General features: G+C 42.7%; 1 protein-coding gene across 3 annotated transcripts in view; it reads right to left on the reverse strand.

Annotated features, from left to right (window-relative positions):
- Positions 1–22,830, reverse strand: part of CACNA2D3 (calcium voltage-gated channel auxiliary subunit alpha2delta 3) — an 875,732-nt gene that overhangs the window by 47,384 nt on the left and 805,518 nt on the right. For all 3 annotated transcript variants that reach the window (XM_051851529.3, XM_051851528.3, XM_089305523.1), the window contains 4 exons: positions 19,423–19,498; positions 16,815–16,867; positions 15,260–15,315; positions 5,650–5,761 (listed from right to left, as the gene is read on the reverse strand). In XM_051851529.3, coding sequence (XP_051707489.1) covers positions 5,650–5,761; positions 15,260–15,315; positions 16,815–16,867; positions 19,423–19,498 — 297 coding nt within the window. The remainder of the gene's footprint in view (positions 1–5,649; positions 5,762–15,259; positions 15,316–16,814; positions 16,868–19,422; positions 19,499–22,830) is intronic.

Below are 22,830 nucleotides of genomic sequence, written 5' to 3' on the forward strand. Positions count from 1 at the left end.
TGGAATACTACACAGTGGTAAAAAAAAATGAAATTCGATCACTTACAACAAAATGGGTGAATCTGGAAAATACCATACTTAAGTTAAACAGCCAGTCCCAAAGGGATAAATATCATATGTTCTCCCTGATCTGTGCACCTAAAAGCAAACCTGTAGAAGTGAAATTAACACTATGAGAAGCAATGACTTGATAGGCCCTTGTCTGGACAGTTGAGGAACAGCTTATTAGTTTTTTGTTTAATGATTTTCTTTTTCTACTTAATAATATTGGTTGAACTCTTAAGCTAACACAGAATTATTCATAGGTGTTTAAATCCAACTGAAAATTGATCCCTGTTAAAAATAACAGTGGGAATAAGAGAGGGAGAGGATGTACAGTTCTGCATACATTCCCTCAGACTTACCCCTAAGGGTAAAACTAAAAACTTGACATGGGACTCCAAATCCCATTAAGCTTGGTGGTACTAATGCCATCTTATTTGTTAAAGTGATGATTTTAAGTGTGTAGCTGATCATATAGAGAGGAATAAGTGTCAAAGGGATCACATAAATAAGATCAAGTGTCTGCTAATAACAACAGATAGAATTTGAAAGTAGATAATGATTCAACATGGGAAGCAGGCCACAAAACAGACTCATAGAATGACAAACGCCCTAAGCAGCGCTCTGTCCTCAGTATCAGCCCTTTAGGCATCCGGATCCAGCTCAAAAGCCAATGATAGCATTTCAGGCATGGAAAGCCAAGACACTGTGGCCAAAAACGTCCTACATGAAGGATCTCTGTGAGTGAGATCCCAGGAGAAAGAAGTGGCCATCAAAGAAGGAGGTACCTTTCTCTGAAGTGGAGGGGAGAGAAATTCCACTTTGCTTATGGCCCTGTCTAAATACTAACAGAGTTTGGGACTCAAAAGGCTTCCAGAGCCTTGACAGTTCGTGACAAGAGCCTCAGGTGATGACAAACATCATAAATAAAGTGTCAATTGTTAAATCAACAACAGGAGTCACTGTGCATTTGCTCCCCATGTAGGACCTCTGTCCTTAATGAGTTGTATTATGAGAATTAACAGTAAAACTTGTCTTTAAACCGTACTTTATACTTCGTGTGTCTGTGGGGGAGCAAACTATTGAAATCTTTACTTAGTATAGAGTTGGTTTTCTGTGCATAAAGATAAATAAAAATGAATCTTAATGAAGAATGGGGTGGGAGAAGGAGTAGGATGTGGGATGGGAGTGGGGGTGGGAGGGTGGGTATGGGGGGGAAGAACTGTTATATTCCTAAAGCTGTACCAAGAAATTTATATTTATTAAATAAAAACTTTCCAAAAAAAAACTGAAATAAAAGAAACAGAATAGAATAACAAAAAAGTCCCATGAGTGGTCTCCAAAAGGCTCATGCAAAATGTTTCTTATGAAAAAACTGTGTGGCATTAATTTCTTTCACAAAAATAAATTTACATTTTAATTTCATTTTTCCAAGAATGCTTTTTAAAGGTTTATTTATTCACTTGAAAGGCAGAGTCATAGAGAGAGGATTAGAGACAAAGCATTCACCTGCTGGTTTAACTTCCAAATGGTTGCATCAGCAAGGGCTGGGCCAGGCCAGGCCAGAGCCAGAGCCAGGAACTGCACCCAGGTCTCCCACGTGGGTGGCAGAAACCCAACTGGACTACCCTCTGCTGCTTTCCCAGGTGTATTAGCCGAAAGCTGGATGGGAAAGTAGCTGGGATTCAAACTGGCACTCCTCTATGGGATGCTGCCCTCAAAAGTGGTGGCTTATACCACCATACCACTAGGCACTTTTCATCAAAATAAAACACTATTAACACATGCATGCCACAAGCTTGAAATATGAAGCGAAATGGGTAATTTTCTAAGAAAACTAATCACCAAAATAATTTTTAAAAGAAATGAAAAATCCAGAGCTATCTTATCAAAAAAGAAACTTAGTCAGTAGTTGTAATTTTTTTTTTTTTTGAACAGGCAGAGTTAGACAGTGAGAGAGAGACAGAGAGAAAGGTCTCCCTTTTCCGTTGGTTCACCCCCCAATGGCCACTGCGGCCGGTGCACTATGGCTGGTGCACCACGCTGATCCGAAGCCAGGAGCCAGGTGCTTCCTCCTGGTCTCCCATGCAGGTACAGGGCCCAAGCACTTGGGCCATCCTCCACTGCACTCCCAGGCCACAGCAGAGAGCTGGACTGAAAGAGGAGCAACCAGGACAGAATCCAGCGCCCCGACCGGGACTAGAACCTGGTGTGCCGGCACCGCAGGCAGAGGATTAGCCTATTGAGCCACGGTGCCGGCCAGTAATGTGTGTAATTTTACACACATACTCACTCACAGAAAAATCCCATTAGTCACTAATACTATTATGGGATTTACCAAAGCTACAAAAAACCAGGTATTCCATCATTTAAGAAATGTTACAGATATTAGAGAATAAAGGGAATTCTCCAAGTAATTTTGTGACCTTAACAGCAAAATTAAATGATGGTAGAAAATGAAAGCCACTCACTTCTTTTGAACACAGGTACAACTGTTCACAGTGACATATGAATGAAATGAAGATGTTTTTGCTTCTTTTGTAGTCATAACAATGAGGATCCATTTATCCCCTTAGACAGCCTATCTACTATGAATGATACAAATGGCAATTCGGACATACACAGCCTCTAACAATGGGGCACATTCTGATAAATGAGGCATGGGGTGATTTTGTTGTTGTGCCAACATCATAAAGTATACTTATGTAAACTAAGACAGCTATAGTGGCTCTATGCCATATAATCTTATGTGATCACTATTGTATACACAGCTTGTCCTTGAAAGAAATGTTATTTGGCACATGACTGTGTATGTATATATTCAACAAAATTAAATTTAAAAAATTTTAACAGTAGGGGTTGGCACTATGGCACAGAGGGTAAAGCCGCCACTTGCAGTGCTGCCATCCCATATAGGCACCGGTTAGAATCCCGGCTGCTTCACTGCCAATCTAGCTCTCTGCTATGGTCTAGGAAAGTGGCAGCAGATAACCCAAGTCCTTGGGCCCCTGCACCCACATGGGAGACCCAGAAGAAGCTCCTGGTCGGCCCAGCTGTGGCCATTTGGGGAGTGAATCAGCAGATGGAAGACTCACTTTTTCCCTCTCTCTGTCTCCCCCCACCTCTGCCTCTGCCTCTCTAACTCAGCCTTTCAAATAAATCTTTAAAAATTTTTATAACAATGTAACTCAACATACTGATAAACTAAGTATGTTATTCCTTATTTTAGTAATTATTTGAAAATTTCAGTGAATTTTTTAAATAAAATTCAACATCTACTCAGGGTTCAACAATAACAACAGGGGCCGGCGCCATGGCTCACTAGGCTAATCCTCCGCCAGCACACCGGGTTCTAGTCCCAGCCGGGGCACCAGATTTTGTCCCAGCTGCTTGTCTTCCAGTCCAGCTTTCTGCTGTGGCCCGGGAGTGCACTGGAGGATGGCCCAAGTGCTTGGGTCCTGCACCCGCATGGGAGACCAGGAGAAGCACCTGGCTCCTGGCTTCGGATCAGCATGGTGCGCCGGCCACAGCGTGCCGGCCGCAGCGGCCATTGAGGGGTGAACCAACGGCAAAGGAAGACCTTTCTCTCTGTCTCTCTCTCTCATTGTCCACTCTGCCTGTCAAAAAAATAAATAAATAAATAAACTGGCAAAATTTCCTTTAATCTAATAAATGGGTAACTAACCAAAGTCTGTAGCAACTGTGCATATGAATAATAGTGATGGCTGAACAACAATGTGAATGTACTTAACTCTGGATGCTACATGTAAAAATAGTGAAAATGACAAATTTTATATTAGTTATATTTACTACAATAAAATGCATTTAAAAAAACATCACACCTAAAGTGGAATTATTAGAAGCAATCCCTTTAAATCAGGAATGAGACATGACTACCTACTCCCATTGCTGCTGTTCAATAATATATCAGAAGTCCAGTGTGATAAAACCCAACAACTGGGGAGATCAGAAAGGACACAGGAAACTTTCCATTAGTGAGATTACTATCTTTGCAAAAAGGTCAAGAGAATCCATACAGAAACCATTGGGTCTCAAAGAACAATCAGCAAATTTTTGGCTATAACATATTCAATATGTAGAAATCAATGACATTCTCATTTACTAGCAACTATAAACTAGAAAAATAAATTTCAATAAATATCATGATAGCAAGAAAACCAACAAGCTGTCTTGGTGTATATCCTATCTATGTATATCCAATATATACAGATATATATATAGATATGTATGTATAACCTATATATATATATATCACATGTATACATATATACCCAACAAAATTATGACATAATATCATAAGGAATAGAAAAAGAAATGGAAAAAAAAAGATAGATTCATGAATGGGAAGATCCAATGCCATAGAAAGTAGTAGTCATTTTCACACTGACTCTTAACATTTAAGCAAAATTCCAGTAGCACTCATAAAAATTAAGAAGCCGATCCCAAATTTAAAATCAAAGAGTAAGGAAAGCAAAGAACAACCAGACAATTTAGAAGGAGGAGGAAATGGTACTTGTTTTCCTAAAGAGCAAGTCATATTGTAGAACTATAATAAAATGATTACATGGGCATAGGTATTGACCATCCATAAAATCTAGAAACATATTTGGAATCTAGATGGGAACTCAGTCCAGGACTGAGGTGTCACAATAGGTTGATGGATAAATAAAAACTATTTAATAAAGAGTACAGAATAACAGGCAAATTATACAGGAAAGGGCCAAACTCCTGCCACACACACAAGTAAATGCCAAGGAAAAAAAGTCCAAGAAATTCCAAGAAAAAATTCCAAGAAAAAAAAGCCTAAATGTGAGAGGCAACATACTAAACTGTTTCAAAATATGAAAAATAGAATATCATTGATATATTGCAACAGATTCTTAAAAATGGCACAAAATTTGCAAATAATTACAATAAAATAAGAAATCAGACTGTATTCAAATGAAAACAAAGGAATAATCTGTGTATCCAAAGACAGATAAATGAGTACAAGACATGTAACTGTAAAGAAATAATATCCAAACATAAAATGAATACCCAAGTCAATAAAAATATATCCAACCACCCAGTAGGGAACTGTCCAACAGGACTTAAGAGGCCACAATCCCCATTGACCAATAAAACCATTGAATGATGCTCAGTCTCACTAGTAATCAGGGAGATATATTTTAAACCACTGAGAAACCCTTTCCAATACAATACATCTGGGTGAACTCTGGAGGCACACTGCCTTCAATAAAAATACCAAAAGAACATTACTCAGACAGCTGAAATTGCCAACTTGCAATTGGGAAAACATCAATTAGGACTTTCTTCAAATATCAACAATCCGGACTCAAAATTTCCTGTGCTCCAGAATGGTTTGTCATGCAGTTTGAATGCTTCTCAACACCTAAGTGAACTCTAAAAAAAAACCAGAGATTGCTTCCAAACCGATGGAAACACTTCCTTACACAAGAGAGCAGCCATATTTTCCGTATCTGAGCATAGCTGTGTGCACACAAGTCTCACCCATTCATCTGGACAGTTCTAAGAGCAGAACAGTGTGTGTGGGTGTGGAGGGGGCCGTCTTGGGAGAGAGCTTACTTGGAGCAGTCTTCACAAGCAATGTTCCCTGTGGTCTCCTTGATGGTGCGCTCAGAGACAAACGCTGGATACTCGGTATCACAAGGTTCCATGGTCTGCTTCAATTTCTGGGCTGTCGGGATAAGGGGTGGGGATGGGGGTCGGGAGAGGGAAAAAAAAAAAAAAAACAACAAGGCACAAGCTCAATATTGTGACTGGCAGCCCAGAGCAACTCCAAATGCAGTTCTGCTTCTGCTGCTCTGTGATTTTTCTAGGCACAGCATAATGCATTATTTTCTAATTAGTCAAGTGATTTCATCTGCCAAGGGAACTCTATAAGCTATAATTCCTCAAGCAGTTGTGTTGGCTTGATCAGCTATCATTTATGTATCATAAGCATTCGGCTTGCTGGGACAACATCAATCACCAGGTCTCTGACCTCAGGCTTTCTCAAACTTAGCAGCAACACATATGTATCTCTGAATAAATGTATAAAATATAACTTATGCCATATTACTTCGGGTGAGACAAAGGTCATGATACAATTGCATGGTTTTATTATAGAAAGAAAATTGAAATATGAAAATAGTAAAATACGTAATGTCTTTGAAGCACAGCCATGAACCAAATCCTGCTATTACAAAGTTCCATGTCTAATAGCATACCCCATCAGTTTTAAAACACTAAATAACCTTGGTACGTGGATGAGCACATAGTAGGCACTTTGCAAGGCCTTGGTGGTTGGTTAAATTGTTCAAGTTATGTCCAGTGGGCAAGATAAAACAAATCCGAGTCTCAATTTTCTTACTTATAAAATGAGGAGAATAAAGTTGTTCTAACAGAGCTTGATGGCAGAAGTAAATGAAACAAACTGGCCAGTATGCCGCCAGGAACATGATGGGTGCTAATGTCAAATCATGATTACCTCTACCACCACCACCATCATCATCATAGCAACATTAATGACACTACCATTCTAACCAAGTCATTGTGACATTAAAATGATGACAATGTTGAGAGTCACCATAGCATAAGTGGTTAAAAGGTCAAGAATCTGAAGTGTAAAAGATTGGAGAACAAATTCCTGTCCCGCTCCTTCTAGCTAACCCTCAGTAGTCTGATATGTAAAATGGGGATGCTAGTGGCACAGCTACTTTTCATGGGAGGTCTCCTCATTAAAATGTTCCAGAACTACACTCAATACCCAAGCATTCTACAAAGTCTTTGGCTGGTGATACTATAGAGCAACTATACAGGATGTACACTGATAATTCTACAACTCAACAGAATGTCAACAAAATGAGGTGTGGGCAAAGCCTCAAGTTCTATTCCAAATACAACTGGCCGGATGCCAACACCATGGGCAGGTTGTCTGTGATGCTGGGGGAACCAGGGGAGCTGACAGTGCAAAACTGCTGTTTGCTCACAACCAGATAACTGCTGGGTGATCAGGAAACTGTTCTACGCCTTTGTATAGTAACATGACTGCTTCTTATTTTTACGTTTTCACTAAACTTTATTTACCCACTACACAGAAAGAAAGTAAATGGTTGGGGGTTTGGGGTTTAAAGCATGATGCACTGTCATTTTCTCTTTTGAAACAAAAGGAAATAGACTATTAGCTTTTTAAGCTAGGATGCCATCTTTTTAGGAAGTGGCCACTGACGTCAAGGGGAGATGCTTCTACCAACCTAACAGGATTGTTTGGGGGGAATAAATGCCTTAATACATGCCTTAATAGGTACCTTTCTCTGAAGGGAGGAGAGAACCTCCACTTTGACTATGACCTTGTCTAAACAAGATAAGAGTCAGAGAACTCAAAAGGCTTCCATAGCCTTGGAAACTCATGACTGTAGCATAGGGAGATTACTGATGCCATAAACAGGAGTGTCAATTTGTAAAGTCAACAACAGGAGTCACTGTGCACTTACTCCTCATGTAGGATCTCTGTCCTTAATGTGCTGTACATTGAGATTTAATGCTATAACGAGTACTCAAACAGTATATTTCACTTTGTGTTTCTATGGGGGTGCAAACTGTTGAAATCTTAATGTATACTAAACTGATCTTCTGCAAAAAAAAAAAAAACAAAAAAAAACACAAAACTATCAATTCCCAACTTGACTCTCACTGGGATTAAACATGACAATAGGTCTGATCTGATTTCATCATCATTTAAAAAATCATCTATTATTTTTCACTTTATGTTTCTGTATGGGAGCAAACTGTTGAAATCTTTACTTAATGTATGCTAAACTGATCTTCTGTATATAAAGAGAATCGAAAATGAATCTTAATGTGAATGGAAGGGGAGAGGGAGTGGGAAAGGGGAGGGTCGCGGGTGGGAGGGACGTTATGGGGGGGAAGCCATTGTAATCCATAAGCTGTACTTTGGAAATTTATATTCATTAAATAAAAGTTAAAAAAAAATACATGCCTTAATAATAAATGTACAGCTGTTAATACAATGAGATGCGCACACACACACATACACTTTCACACACAGCCTTCTTGACATACTAGGTGTTAAAAAGTGCCACCACCTCCATGCCCAAAGCTGGGTTAACTGTGTAGTTTCAAAGAGCAGAGATTCTGGGGGTTTTGAGTCCTGCTGCTGCTGTGTGACATCAGGTGAGTTTTTAAATGTCTACATCTTAAGGTACTCATCTGCAAAATGGAAATAACATGCTCACACGGTTGTCTAAGAATCAGAGGAATGAATGTATAGAAGGAAGCTGACACAGTGAGTGCTAAATATGTGTAGATTCTTACTACCCATCAGGACTCTCACTGCATACATACTCTCACTGAGTCCTCAGACTGTCGGGCTGAGCCACTAGCCTATGTTTAGAAAAGGCAAGCAGGTGGCTGTCTCCCTGGTTCCCGGCTCCACAGACTGGTGCTTGTGGCTATTATTCCTCCAGAGGGTCAGTTCCCAGACATGGACCCTCTGTTGCAGGGCAATGGTAGCTCATCAGAAGGGTCATTATGTGCTTGCTGAATAAATAATTCGCCCAAATGGTATTTTCAAGCAAATCAATGGACAGAGGGAAAATGAGACCCTTAGACCCTCTGACAAGTTGCCTACATTCCAAACGCAAGGGAGGAGCCTTTCCACGCCCACGCCCACGTCCACGCCCACGCCCACGCCCGACAGCAGCAGCACGGGAGGGCACCTGGCGGGAATGCAATGCTCACCGCAGTTCTCTTCCTGGCCCCTCTTCAATGAGGATGATGCTTGTGCTCCACCACCTGTCTTCCATTTTCATCTCTCCTTCCTTTGCTCTGCTCTTCTTTTATTGCAGAAGACCAAACATAACGCTTGTATTTACTAATATTTGGTAATACTTTCGATTTTCATTGTTCTTATTTTTACAATGCATTTCTCTGTCTGGCAAGTGATTCTGATGTTTGATTTAGGAAGCTTCCTTTTATAATTACAGTATTTGAATCTCAAAAAGTCAGTTAAAATGAAATAAACATTAAGTACACAAAAGCATAGACTGTAAGTGCCTATCGCACACACATGCAAATGGCATATAAAAACCCAACAAGCATAGCAGCTAAATTTATCAAGAAATTGATATATGCCAGATGATGCCATGTAGTAATTCACAGTAAAACATGACAAATATTAAATAATAGACTATGGGGTATGAATAATTGGTATCTGTTTTTGCTGAGAGTACATGGAGCAGAGAGGACTTGAGTAAATTGCCCAAGTGCATCCAGTGAGTATGTGGCAGAGCCAATATTTGAACTTGGGCCATCTGGCTGCAGCACGTATATGTTTATGTTCTGTGAAGTTTGGCAAATAGAAAAAAAAAAAGGACAAAGGGTCTTTGGGTCAGGCTGATAGGCAGCACACATGATTTAAATAAGCCTGATAATTGCAGCATCTCTAATTCTAATTGTCTGGACCCAGTTAAAATGGACTGAGTCCAAAACTCTCAATGGCGAGACTCATTTGGCTCTGTTCCTCTCTGAAGATGAAATTCTTTCTGCTTTGACAACTGTGGGGCACCATGCTGATGTAGGGATGCACTGTTGAGTCTGTCTGCAGCGGGACTATGGACTGGCTGGAACCTGCTTCATCTGTTTCTGGGAAACACACAGATTATCATAGAAAACCATGGCCACTCCTAACCTGAAGAACAGGATTTACTACAAAGACCTTTCAGTGCATACACGCTATGGAAGACACATCTATCTGCCAGTCACTGCTGTTTCATCCATGGAATTGCAAACCAATAACCCAGGTTGCCAGCAGTGTTTTAACTCTGAGACGTGTAAACTCACTATCCTACAAAGGCATAGGTATACAAGGATCATGGAGCTCAGCTAGGGTGATTCCCCCTTTTCCCAAAAGGGAAAATTGAGGTTCAGAAAGACTACAAAGCCTGCCTTGGATCCCAGAGAAAGTGACTTGTTTCAATCACTTAAAAAGCAAACCTCTACCTCCACCTTAATGGCCAGTACTCGTGAAGCACTTACTACATGGCCAGCATGGTGCAGGCCTTGCGTATGGAGGGATCCTCACCACCACAGAGTGAGCAAGGTCTTGCTCTTGTCCCATTTTGCAGATGAACAAAAGCACAGCGGAACTGAAATGCTTGCCCAGAGTCACACTGGCAGAGTCCAGATGTGATTCCAGCAGCCACATCTCAGCGCCTGCACGGTTCATCATCACAGCTCCATGCCTCCCGTCCCAGAGAAGCTGAAGGTGCTGTGACCAGTCACTTGCTCACAATGCGGCACCCGAAGGAGCATCCGCACAATCAAATTTAATTTTCCCTTAGCAACAAATGTCCTTGATGAGAATAGCTGACTTGAGTTCACAGTAATTATGTGCAGACAATTGGGACTGAATAGATCTGCCATTTGAAAAGCCTTTCTCTTCTTTTGTCTCCATGAATGCATCCCCATTCATGACTGGGTGCCAAGAAGCTCCATTCTCTTTGTGCAACTTCACCAAAATGATACCTTTGTGATCATCAAGCAGAAATGGGCTTCCACAGTCCCCTTCATTAAGGAAACAAAGCAGATAAACAGTGTAATTACAGATTCCATTTTTAGCTAAAACAGAGATGTATGTCTCAGTTCTGGGTCTTTATCTAGCAGGGAATGGTGAGTTTAGAATGCAGAGAACTTGCAAGTCACTATCAGCATGGTGCCTCAAACTTTTTCCTCCTTCCACTGGGTCTAGGATTTATGGTTATATAGAAGAATCCCAGTGGCAGCAGCCTGTGCATGAGTTCATTTATCTCTATCTGAGTTTCATCATCTATAAAATGGAAAAGGGTGCATTCATGCCCAGATGAGGGTTGCAGGGAGAATGGAACAATTCTTGTCAAGCAACCAACTCCACGTTCCAGAGGCTCCAGGAGTGGCAGGTATAGCTCTCACATTGTCTCGCGGAGGTGGGGGTATTGGCTTAGGTCTGAGTCCATCATCTATTAGCTGTCTGACTCAGGAACTTCTGAGAGGTCTGGCGACAAACTCTAGCAGCATCCGAGATTTGCAGATCATCTGTACGGTAGCTCCCTGGACAGGACAAGGCGCCACAGTCCACATCGCATGTCCCGTGGGTATGAAGACTTGACGAGGCTTCTCTGCTGCCTGCAGGAGGAAGCACTCACCACTCACGTTTCCCAAGTGAGATGACTTGGGGAAGTTAACTCCAAAAGGTCTTTTTAAAAAAGCTTCCCGAGGTAGCAGAAAACAAAATGTTGACATTCTTCCTCCTAGCTAACATGTTGGTCCACCTGGGGACCAGTGAAAGATGTGAAATTTTAGTAAGGGAAACCTCACCTTCATCCACGTCTCTAAATTTCAGGAGCACAGAGATCACATCCTCCTGCCTTACTCACCGTCTGCTGTCTTTTACCCTGTCTTCTAGGCCACGGCTTCTCAACAATGCCACTTCTGGCACTGAGTCAGGTAATTCTTTATTGCGTGGTTGGCCTGTGGTTGCATGATGTTTAGAAGCATCCAGGCCTCTATCCATCCCATTCTCTCTCCTCCTCTCTCCCAGGTTGTGAAAACCAAAAATGTTACCTGACATTGCAGTGACCCTTGGGGGGACAATTTTCCTGCTCTGACCCTAGTTGTATACCACCAGTCTAGGCAAAGATCATGGTGACTCTCAGAAATTCAAAACTAGCTGTTAATTATGCAGGACCCTAGCAAGAGGGTGGGTGGATGTCCATGGTGGCTGGTCATGGGGAAGAGAAAATGGGTTAAGGCAAGAATGGGGGAAGTGGGTACAGAGACTGGCACAGAGAAGAGAGGCGTCTCCATCAGGTGGAAGAGGAACGCCAAAAACAAGTCACAGATGACCAGGCTGCTATCCTGGGCTCTGAGTGTATGCCCCAGAAATAACCAGACATCCGGGTCAAAATCCACCTGCCCCTGAATGCCCACCACGTGTGAGTCCTTGCATGCAGGCTTTGCCTGTGTTGTTTAATTCATGTCTCATAGCCACATTATGTCTGTTGTTAGTGCTCTTGACACATGAGAAAACCAAAACCCTAGAGACCAAGTGACTTGTCCAGGACCTCCAGCTGGCCAGACTTAGAAGAAGGCTGCCTGACATCAGGGATACTTCATCACCAGGCTCAACAGCCACTCTGTTCTCTGCGAGCTCACAGCCTGATTAGCAGGCAGTGAGGATTTGTCCCCAGGCTGCTGGTGTTACAGAGAAAGCAGCCATTTAACCCACTTGCAACCCGTTCTCTTAGTCTCTATTGATCACCTTTCTTCTTTGCTTTTCATCTGATTTTCTCCCATCCCATTAGTAAAATTGCGGAAAAGCTAATCAAATAAGAGAAGTAAATATAAAAAGACCAACCAGCACCCTAATTTAGTGGATTCTTTTCATATTTCCTTTTTAAACAAAAAAGTTCACTTGTCAACAAAAGCAGCAGGCTCTATAGGTAAAATTCCTTTAGGAGACATGATGGCCTTCTTTTCCTTACTCATCTGTATTACGTTCTCCATCTATTCATCTCCATTTGCCTTCTGATTGCTTAACACTATTTAACTTCACGGTCTCCTTCCTCCCACACTGGACGTCTTTTTAGTGTGTATACATTTTCTATCTCAGATTTTGTTTTGCTGTATTTTTTTTTAATCTTGTAAGCATTTTTTATTTAAGAATTTTTCAGAACCAGAGTGTTACTCTTGAGACCTTCCATGAATGTGTTCTGGCTTAAAGTATTCTTATTGGTGCACATTTCAAGAGCTACCAGTGTTGGCAATCCTAAGTTATATGCTTCTCCTGGTGATGATCAACCTGTTACAGAAACTTTTGTTCCCATCTCACTTGATTTGCTTTAGGCTAAATTTCCAGAAGTGGAATCACAGACATGCACTGCCAATCAAAAAAGGTAAAAAAACCACTAGGGAGGGGTAAGGACTGGGCATAAGCCCTGGAGTCAGCAGGACAGTGTGTGTGTGTGTGTGTGTGTGTGTGGATGAAAGCCCAGCACAGGGGTCCTGCTCCACTGCGGTGGCAGGGTCCCAGGGCTAAGCCAAGCCTGGGCACAGGGCACTGTTGTCAGAGGCCACTCTACGCAGGCAAGAGCACGTCGTAAGTAGAAATCAGAGTGCTCCTGGATCTGGACAAACTGGGTCGGTCTGTAAGTTAGAAAGCCATGCCTGCTACAAGAACAATTTGTTAGGGTATGTAATATGCAAACATGAACCATTTTATCTCTACAGGAGAGCTACAAAATCGGTGGCATTGTTGCAGTCCCTGTGGGCTGGGTGGACAATGTTCTCAAAGCTGGCATGATGATAACCTTTGCTTGGGTCAAGGTTGTGACTGCAGTGAAGTCTGTTAAAACACACCATGAAGCTTTGAGTGAAGCTCTTCCAGGGACAACACTGGCTTCGATGTCAAGAACGAGCCTGTCAAAGCCGTTTGTCAGGGTACTGTCACTGATGATAGCGAAAGCAGCCCACCTAAGGAAGAAGCCGGCATCATGGCTCAGGTGTTTATGCTGAACCAGCCAATTGAAATCAATGCTGGCTCTGCCCTAGCACTGGCTCAGCACGAAGCGCACGGTGCAGGCAGGTCTGCTGACCTGGAGTGAAACACTGATCAACCTTCTGGCAAGAATCTCAAAGACGGTGCTCCATTCTTGGAATTTGGTGGATACTGCCATTGTTGACAAGGTTCCTGGAAAGTCCACGTGTGCTGAGCACTCCTCCTCTGGGTCATGGCTGTTCCAGTTAAGAGACAGACCATTGCGTGGATGGGATCAAAGCAGCTGACAAGAAGACTGCTGGAGCTGGCAAAGTCCCCAAGTCAGCCCAGAAAACTCAGAAGGCTGGATGAATATCATTCTGAACACCTGCCACCCAGTCTTAGCCGCTGGTGGAGGATTCGTCACAGAACCATTTATCGGAATTGGACATTTATGTTTAACAGTGGAAAACAGTTAATGATACCAATGTAGCATAAACAGTAGAAGGAAGGGAGAATTTTCTGGACAACCTGCTACTGTTGTTGTTTTTGTTGTTGTTGTGTGTATGACACTTCTGTTATTAGCTCTGCCAATCAATAATTCTCAACTGAAACAACTTGACCAAAAATCTGTCAAGTATTTTGAGTCCCATGAATAAAAAGTTTAATGAGAGAAAAAATTTAAGCTTATATGTTTTCTCCACTGTGGCCCATGGCTGTAAAGAATCATTTTTTTTTCAAAGACAGATAATGAAAAGTAAGAAGCATAATGGCAGTCTCAGACAACGCAGGTGAAAAAAAAAAAAAGATCATACATGAATGTATCGAGGAAAGAAAGAACACGGTGTAGCTGGGAAACAGCAGGTGGCTGAGCCGCTGTGACCACAGTGCTGGGCAAGAATACTCACTAAGGAGCGCCAGCTTGGTAGGCACTCGCTGTCACTGTCATGGTCAACGTCATCATCACCATTATCATGGACTAATCAAAGCTATCAGTGAGGGACTGTTATGTTCCTGTCACTGTGATCAGCAGAGAACAAAATTTACCTTAGCACTGAACGAACACACACACACACACACACACACACACACACACACACTTTCCCCCCTTATGATAACAAGGGGGCCTTCAGCCTTGGAAGTATCAGCTAATCTTCAAGAGGCCAACCTCTGAGCCAGGCCTCAAACTCCCTACTGATCTAACTCTACAATACAAGCCTCTAAACGTCTCCACCAACTGCTCTTCAACACCTCGAAGGCTTCTGAGCAGGGGAGAGTAACATCACATTTATGTTTCAGGAAACCAGCAGAGATGCTCTCCATCTGTTCAGCCTGAGACACAGGCCCTGGTCTGTCTCAGATGCTAGCATCGTCCACAAGCTGCCTGGAGAACACACCTGAGAAGTGTGTGACTTCAGAGCTCTGGCTCACGAAACAGCTCACAGTGCACAATCAACACGGGGCGGCCGAGGCCTGTGGAATTCTGCGTCAGACTGGACGGCCCATTGCTTATCACAAAGGATGGCTGTTTGCTGGCAGAACTGGAAAATCGTCACTTCATCCGTGGAAGTTTTACACCAGCCAGCACATCCCTGATGAAAAGCACCCAGTGAACCCAGGGATCATCGCTCTGACCAGGAGACAGAAGCCAGGGCTGCTTACCTGTAGCTGTCAGGTCAGAGTGCCACCAGCTGCAGAGGTTGAATTCCACCAAGAACCTAAACAGAAGGCGGGAGAGTCCAGCATTACTTGCCCTGAACACAAGAGTGACATTCCGTGCTACCTAACATTATTCTCCTTTGGAAGAACAACATTGCAACCTGGAGACATCCACATGCCTAGCTGGGTTACCACTGAATTTTCACCAGGTTTTATATGACTTGTGAGAAGCTTTTATCATCAACACTACCCAATCCCAGGAATCTGACTTCCAGAGACTCGATGACTCCTGGTTAGGAAATTCCTGGCAGGGAAGCTGGAGAAAGTTCTCCAGTTACTAGCCACTCACTATTCACTCAATACCATCTAGCTTGAGCCCACAGAAAAGAGCTAACTTCCAAAAGGGCTGCTTCTGCTTTGGGTCAGAAATACAAACAGAATATCCTCCTCCACTTAGACTGCAGTCTGCAGGGAAAAATTAGGCTTTGAAAATTTATTCTACAACTCAAGCTTATTTAAGCCATGTGTGTATGCTGGGAGAGAGAGGGACAAACTTCTCTTTATGAAATTAAGCCACAATACAAATTATTAAAAATCAGTATTTCTTAATTGTCTGTAAAGAATACAGAAATAATGTAAGTCATGCTCCAAATGAATGGAGATGGGCTGAAATCCAGTCATTTATTCCTTGGTGTCTGGCTACTATCCATACTAGGTTTCTTACAATAAAAAATCCTGCTGTTTGCTATTCATATATTTTCTCTTATGAGTGAGGAGAACTTACTCTCTACTTGAATACACAAATGTTGTTCAATTAACACAGCCCACATGAAAGCAATGAAGACGACAATGTCTATACACCAAATGGCAAGAAGTCTGCCCTGAGCCCACAGAGTTGTAACCTTGGCAGAGAAAATGAGAATGAGAGGGACTGGTGGATCTCAAATGATCTGGTTGACACGCCTGTCTAGGGAAGCCTTTCCTCTTGTGGGACACTATTTCTATAACATATCCAGTATCTGGTCTGCAAGTCAAGTCTTTCATCTTCATGTCACTTCAAGTCTGCCCTAAGTCACAGATGCATCCAGCATCCTCTGAACAGGACCACAATTTGACAGGGCAAACAATGACATCACACCTGAGGGAAGCCCCCATCCCAGCTGATGTCCCCACTCTTGCACACGCAGTGACATCCGAAGCAGCACAGTGGGCAGCCACGGTAGTTTGTTCTTCTGGCCACAGCCCACCCAGGCTGCATTTAAAAACAGCCAGACATCCATGTTAAATTTAACAGTAACCACAATAAATAAATTTGGTTTGTGTATTGCAAGCTGTGAGTCTGCTAAACAATGACAGAAGGGCATAAGGAGCGACCAAAAAGAACTTAATGAAAGATAATTTTTTTGCTTCAATGTTTAATATTTTGAGATGTTCAATGGGGTTATCTCCAAGTATTAGGAACGTAATGGTTATCAAACGCATATCACAAATCTCAGTTCACTCTACAACACAGAAAGGAAAGCAGTACTTTTCACAACATGCAGCAAGTTGTACTTACAGGACAAGTTCTGTCATTATCCATTTCACTGCAGAGAGGAAGGCGTTATAAGGCTGAAAAGAAGAAGTCAATTCATTAGAAACAAAGTATCACACACCAGTCAATTCATTAGAAACAAAGTATCACACACCAAGGTAGCAGTTTAACTTAAGGCTTTCCATAAAGACAATGTTATTCTTCTACAGAGACTGTTATCATGTTTAAAAAAACAGCCAGGCTCAGCTAAAGGAAGAAAATGGTTGGATACTGTATCCCAAAACTAACATGGGAAAACTTTGAACTCCCCTGTAGCGAGATGTGATTTACAAGTAAAATAAACATGATCTAATACAAGGGTTATCACTGGGAGGAAAAAGGAAGTTCAGCAAACGATGCTTAAAGCTTTACCCCCTGGGGGCTAATATTTTGAAGCCTAATGCTGAGGGGCTGGAATCATATAACTAATTTCACATGGTGATTCACCAGGCTGCCTCTTGGAAAGGTGATTCCCTGCTCTGCATCACCGCGTGTCGTTCATTGAAAGAAGCAAAAACTGCATACACTTGGTTTTAATGCCTTCCATGAATTATGTAGGATTTAAGCTGCCTTTTTTCACACTAATGTATTTGGCCTTGAAAAAAAATGATAACCATATAAACACGCAATCTTATCCTTGCAGAAAATCCCCTTCACTCATGAAAGAAGGCATTGACAGCCTAATCTTTATTTCAGAATATTTTAATTAAAAAAAGCAGTTGGGTTGTTTACTCTGTGATATTTCCTATGTGGATAATTCAATTTCCTGAATTCTGGAAAATACCAAACCTCCCCCTCAGCTGGCTCTTTGTACCCAGGTATGCCAGATATGTGAGTGGTGGGTGGATTTGGGAGACAGGCAGTAACACTGGCAAAGCCTGGCTCATGTGTTGGGTCCAGAAAAATCTCAGAACCTTTTGTGGTTGCCTTTAGGTATCAAAGAATTGAAAGGCATGCCAAATCCTGGCTTCTGAAGCCATGGCTGTTAATCCTACCTACTAAGCATTTTCATCCTAAGAACTAGAACTGGGAATAGGGGAATTATGCAGTTTTAAATAAAACAAGAACAAATTTATACACCTGCAACCATTCTTGAAACTTTTCTACTTCGGGCCAGAAATTCAATGCGCACAACAAACATTTACTGGGGTTATTCCTTGCCCACCCAGATTTCAGACTTGCTCTGATTTGACCCTTACTCCCTGAATCAGAGGGCTGTGGGACCCCAGGTATAGGGGGCAGATAAGGGTGTGAAACATTAACCATTTTCTAAAACCAAAGGAAACTTTGTAGTCCTATAGCTTTGCCATCACACATGGTGGTTTGAAAAAGACTGGGTGATCAGGCCATGGGACAGTTCTGCGATTTTGTGACTGCTGGGATGGATGGTGTTGGCCAGAGAGATGATGAATAAGGGATTAAGCAAATAGCAGCAGCTCACCCTGAGGCCAGGGGAAGAGGCACCCAAGCATTTCATGCCAGACAGTGGCTCAATATAGGAGCAAACAGAGGGATTATGTAAATATGGGATTAAAAATTTAAATACACATTATCTCTCAAAAGGATAAAGCCATTGAGCCTTTAAACCTGATGATAAAAACATATCTTGGGGACATTTTAAATCTGGAAATATCCATGCTGAGGTTAGGGGGTGAGTTCCAATGGGAAAAAGCAATATTTTTCAAAATTCTCAAGTCTTACTTGCCTTTTAGAAATTTTCCAGCTCTGAATTTTTTCTTGTCCCTTCAGTGTAGGAAAATTGTGTTAAATACTTAGTTTTTAAGTAATCCTCTTGTAAGATCTTACATCACCAAATGAGAAGGTATAAGTATTTTAAAACCGAAATAGCTTTCAAATGATGAGTTCCTAGCCAAACTTTGGGTTAATTTTTGCTATTTACAAAATGCTAACATTGTAAGGGTTATATGAGTGGGCTTCAAAACGTCCTTGGAAAATGGAATCCAAGGATGAGTTTATTTTGTTGCAAAACAATTTTGAAATCCATGCATAGATTTCCCTTGAGTTTTTGGAAGTCCTCTTGTATTTCTACACATATCTGAGACTATATAGAAGTATCATTTTTTTGGTCATTTTTTTCTGTGTTTTAGGTGATCGGTGCCCAAATTTACATTGTTCGCACATTTTAAGTTACATTTTTAACTGGGAGTTAATTGTAAGAGTTTCTGGCAATGTGAAGGCCAGTTTCTGATGATAAAAATAGTTGTGCTCATTGATCCTCAAGGGTGACATCATCAACACTATCAGCTCCAGGGAAAATGGTGCTAAAATTCAACAGTATGATCCAAGGAAAGCATCTATGATCAACATGGAGATTCATTAGTTCATGGGCCAGGAGCTCAACTACAAAGCAAAAGGAAGACTTCTGTTGAACAAAACCCAATTCTGTTTGCTATGAAGAAAAGAGTATTGACCAAACTCCCTTTTTGGTTTCATCCAAGTGGACCTGGTGCCTCAATGCATGCAATCCTTTAAGTCTATTTTTCATTTCTATAATCACAGAGGGAGCACTGCTCACAAGGAGATCAAGACAAAGATGGCTGACTGCCTTTCTGCACGGCAGTATTGTACTCACATCCAGGAGACCACGGGCACCATCACTGCTCTCCTTGTTGGCTCTGCACATGGCTTGGTAGTCATACAGGGTGATCCTGTAGGAATGAACAGACAGGAGCTGTACAAAAGGAGGAGACATGGGGAGGAGACAATGCTGGGGACCAGTGAGGTGAGTCACTGTTGTCAGGTGCAACAGTGACAAGTACAATGCAGACCCAACAAGGTGTGACAAACAAGGAACCTGGCAAAGCAAGTATCGGGGAGACCCGTCATGTCATCTCTGGGAACCTGAAGAACACAGATGAGAAACCCCCTAACTTAGCAGAACCATTGTTCAAATCTTAACAATGGACCTGGATACTCCAAAGGGAACATGGTTTTCTGAACCGGATTCCTTGCTGGAGTCTACTTGACTATGTCTCTGAACACTAAGGAGGGCTGAGAAGCGTCACTTTGGATTTAGAAAAGGCAGGATTCTCTTTCTCAAGCACTAGGAAACAGACCTAAACCGTAACAACCCCAGGAAGTGGACAGATAGCAATCCCTAGCCTCTACCACCAACTCCAAAATGATGAGTATATGCTTAGTTTTGAAAACAGCACAGGTTATCAAGCAAGAATAGTATCTTTTTTCTCCTCTGGTGATAAAAGTGTAGCTCTCCTCTCAGCCATGGCATTCAGTCAGTTGCAAAAATGTTTTCCTTTATTTGACTCAAGAAATTTTAGTACCCATTTATGAAAGAATGATGGAGAGCCATTTCTGGGAGTGTTCTCCCTATTCCATACCTGAAGCTTTAGCTGAACAAGACCTTCATTCCCACCCTGCCCTTCAGCATCCACTCCCACCATTCCTGGTGGCCCAAAGGACAAGACAACCAAGGTGCAGCCTGAGCCACCTAACAGCTGCCAGACGTGAATGCGAATGCTTTAATTTGAGCACTTCTAAGTGACTTGATAGAATTCTCCCCATAGAAACTCCTTTCTAGAACAGTACAATGTGTCATGTTGAGCATCCAAAATGCTGTGCACAGACAGAGCACTACAAGGAAAGCACCATACAGCAGGCCTGCTTCACACATACCCCTGGTACCTGCTATGGCATGCAGCATGGAGATGGCATTTAGATTTGAAAGGAACTAAGGGCACACTAAGACCAAAGGGCCCAATGGTAAATGGACTGTGGAGCTCCCCTTAGCTGGACAATGAGTTAGACACATTACAGATTCTTGGCTGACAAGCAGAAAACCGGTCACACTTGATCAGATCAAAAGAAACCAGGCTCCGACCACTAGCAAAGACCAAGAGACCCCTAGGGGACACCCGTAGCCATGTAGTATTCTAGCCTGTTCTTGAAGCTTCTCCCTCAGAATAGCTCTTCAGCACTGTCCCCTGGCTATTTCCCTTGCAAGATGCTAGTAAGTGTATGTTTATGGAAACAAACATGAAGGCCCCAACAGTCAGCCAAGACAGTGTAGGCTTCGCACAAAACCTCTCATAGGAACCTCCATCAATGACACAGCCCCAATACTGGCCCCGTTATTGGGATCTGCCCCATGAGTGACTGCAGATCACAGTGGACCAGTCTGACTGGTCGCTAACATGCCACTGTCTCTACCCTTGCCCAGGAGATTTCCACAGGTGCCCCTCCAAGTGCTGGCTGGGACTGGGTGTGTGTCCATTGTGATTTACCCTTTTCCTACTGCCCAGCTCTGGCTTCACAGCTCAGCTCTGCAGCCAGAGCCGGGTGGGAGGCAGCGGCGGGTTGAAAGGAAAGAGCACCTGTTTGGAGGCAGGGTGGTCTTGGTTTTAAAAGTTGGCTCAGGATGTAATCTGAGTACAGTGCTTATCTTCTTCAGAGGCTTCATTTCTCACTTGCAGCCTGATTCCCAGAGAAGTCTTGAGGCTTCAGTATCAGCTGCACAGGACATGGACTATGGATGGAGGGTGCCAGCCTCATCCAGAACCTTCCAACAGAAAGTCTGATTGCACTCTGGGTTAATGCTGGGGTTCTCAGAGCTACACTGTTGGCAAAGGCCCAGGGGACTGCAGTGGGACATATTGACACAAGCACCTGCTTTGAAATATGTAGCCTGAGCTAAATCCTCACTCACCCACTTAGAACAACGTTGAGACCTTATTTTTACCCTCTCGATGCCTCCGTTTCCTGTCTATAATGTGGTGAGAATAATGGCTCCTATAGGGTGGTGGTGAGGATTAAAGGAGGTTACTGATGTATTACAGTTAGCACAGTACCTGGCACAGAGGAAGCAGTCAACAGAAGGCAGAGCTGCAGCTGCTGTTATAATCATTAGTATGTTTTTCATTGCCATTGTTAATTAATGTAATGGTGTTTACTGCAATGGGAATCAACCCAGCTGGCTGGAGGACAGACAAGTCTCCTGGTTTTCTTAGCTCATTGGCACACACACACGCAATAAAATCCGCGCTTGTTACTACAGAACAGGGCACCCTAAGAGCCATGCTGGGGTTATCAAACGATGACGCAGGAATTGTTGTCCATGCACTTCTTCACAGAGGCCCAGCACAACAGCTGACATCTCCTGAACTCTAGCAGCCATTAGCAAGACTCCCCCAGCACATCTACACATGATAGATTCTAATCAGCCCCATTTTCACACAGGCACAAACTCAACCTCAGCCAGTCCAAACACTGCACCCAAGGACACACAGCTAACCAGTGGTGGAGACTAAATTAGCTGGGGGCCGATCTGGATCCTTCTCACCCTGCTTTGTGCTCAGAGGTAGGCTCCAACAGATTCTGGGATGTGCTGGCAATCCCGGCATCTGTGCCCCATCCAAGAAGGGTCTCACTGAAATGTCACAGGAAACACTGCCCAAAATAAGGTCTCATAACTAATGTCAAGAATCAACTTTCAAGCCAAACTGAGAAGCTGTTGAGGAGTGTCTGGGCCAGGCTGGACCAGCTGACTGGGCTTATGGACACCACTTGCTCTGTAACCACCCTGACAGAGAGATGACAAGGATCTCAGCATTCTTCCTTGGATCATTCCAAAGGCTCCGGCTTCCATGTTGAGGCCAAACTAAATTGCTCTGGCCCAGCCCCGGGGGCCAGGGTGCCGGTCTTTCATTTCAAAAGGAGGCCTTTCAGATACCACTGCCATGGAAGAGGTTACAGAATAAGCCTTCCCTGTCTTTTCCACACTTAGACAGCTTTAACTAGATGTTGCAGAAACAGAGGCTTCCAGATTAGTATCCTTTTTGAAGTCATTTTGTTACTGTTTTAAATAACTCCGTTTTGTGGCTACCTGTATCCTGTTCTGCTGATTATAGTTAAAGAACATGATAATTGCCTGCTTTCATTTGGCTCTAAAATAAGCCCTGAGAATCGTGCCCAACCCCAGACTGGTGCTACACACTGCTTCGCTCAGCGGTGGGAATTTATACTC

The sequence above is a fragment of the Oryctolagus cuniculus genome, chromosome 10 (genome assembly GCF_051225735.1).
Source record: "Oryctolagus cuniculus isolate XC-2025 breed Fujian yellow rabbit chromosome 10, ASM5122573v1, whole genome shotgun sequence".
NCBI classification, from domain to species: Eukaryota; Metazoa; Chordata; class Mammalia; order Lagomorpha; family Leporidae; genus Oryctolagus; species Oryctolagus cuniculus.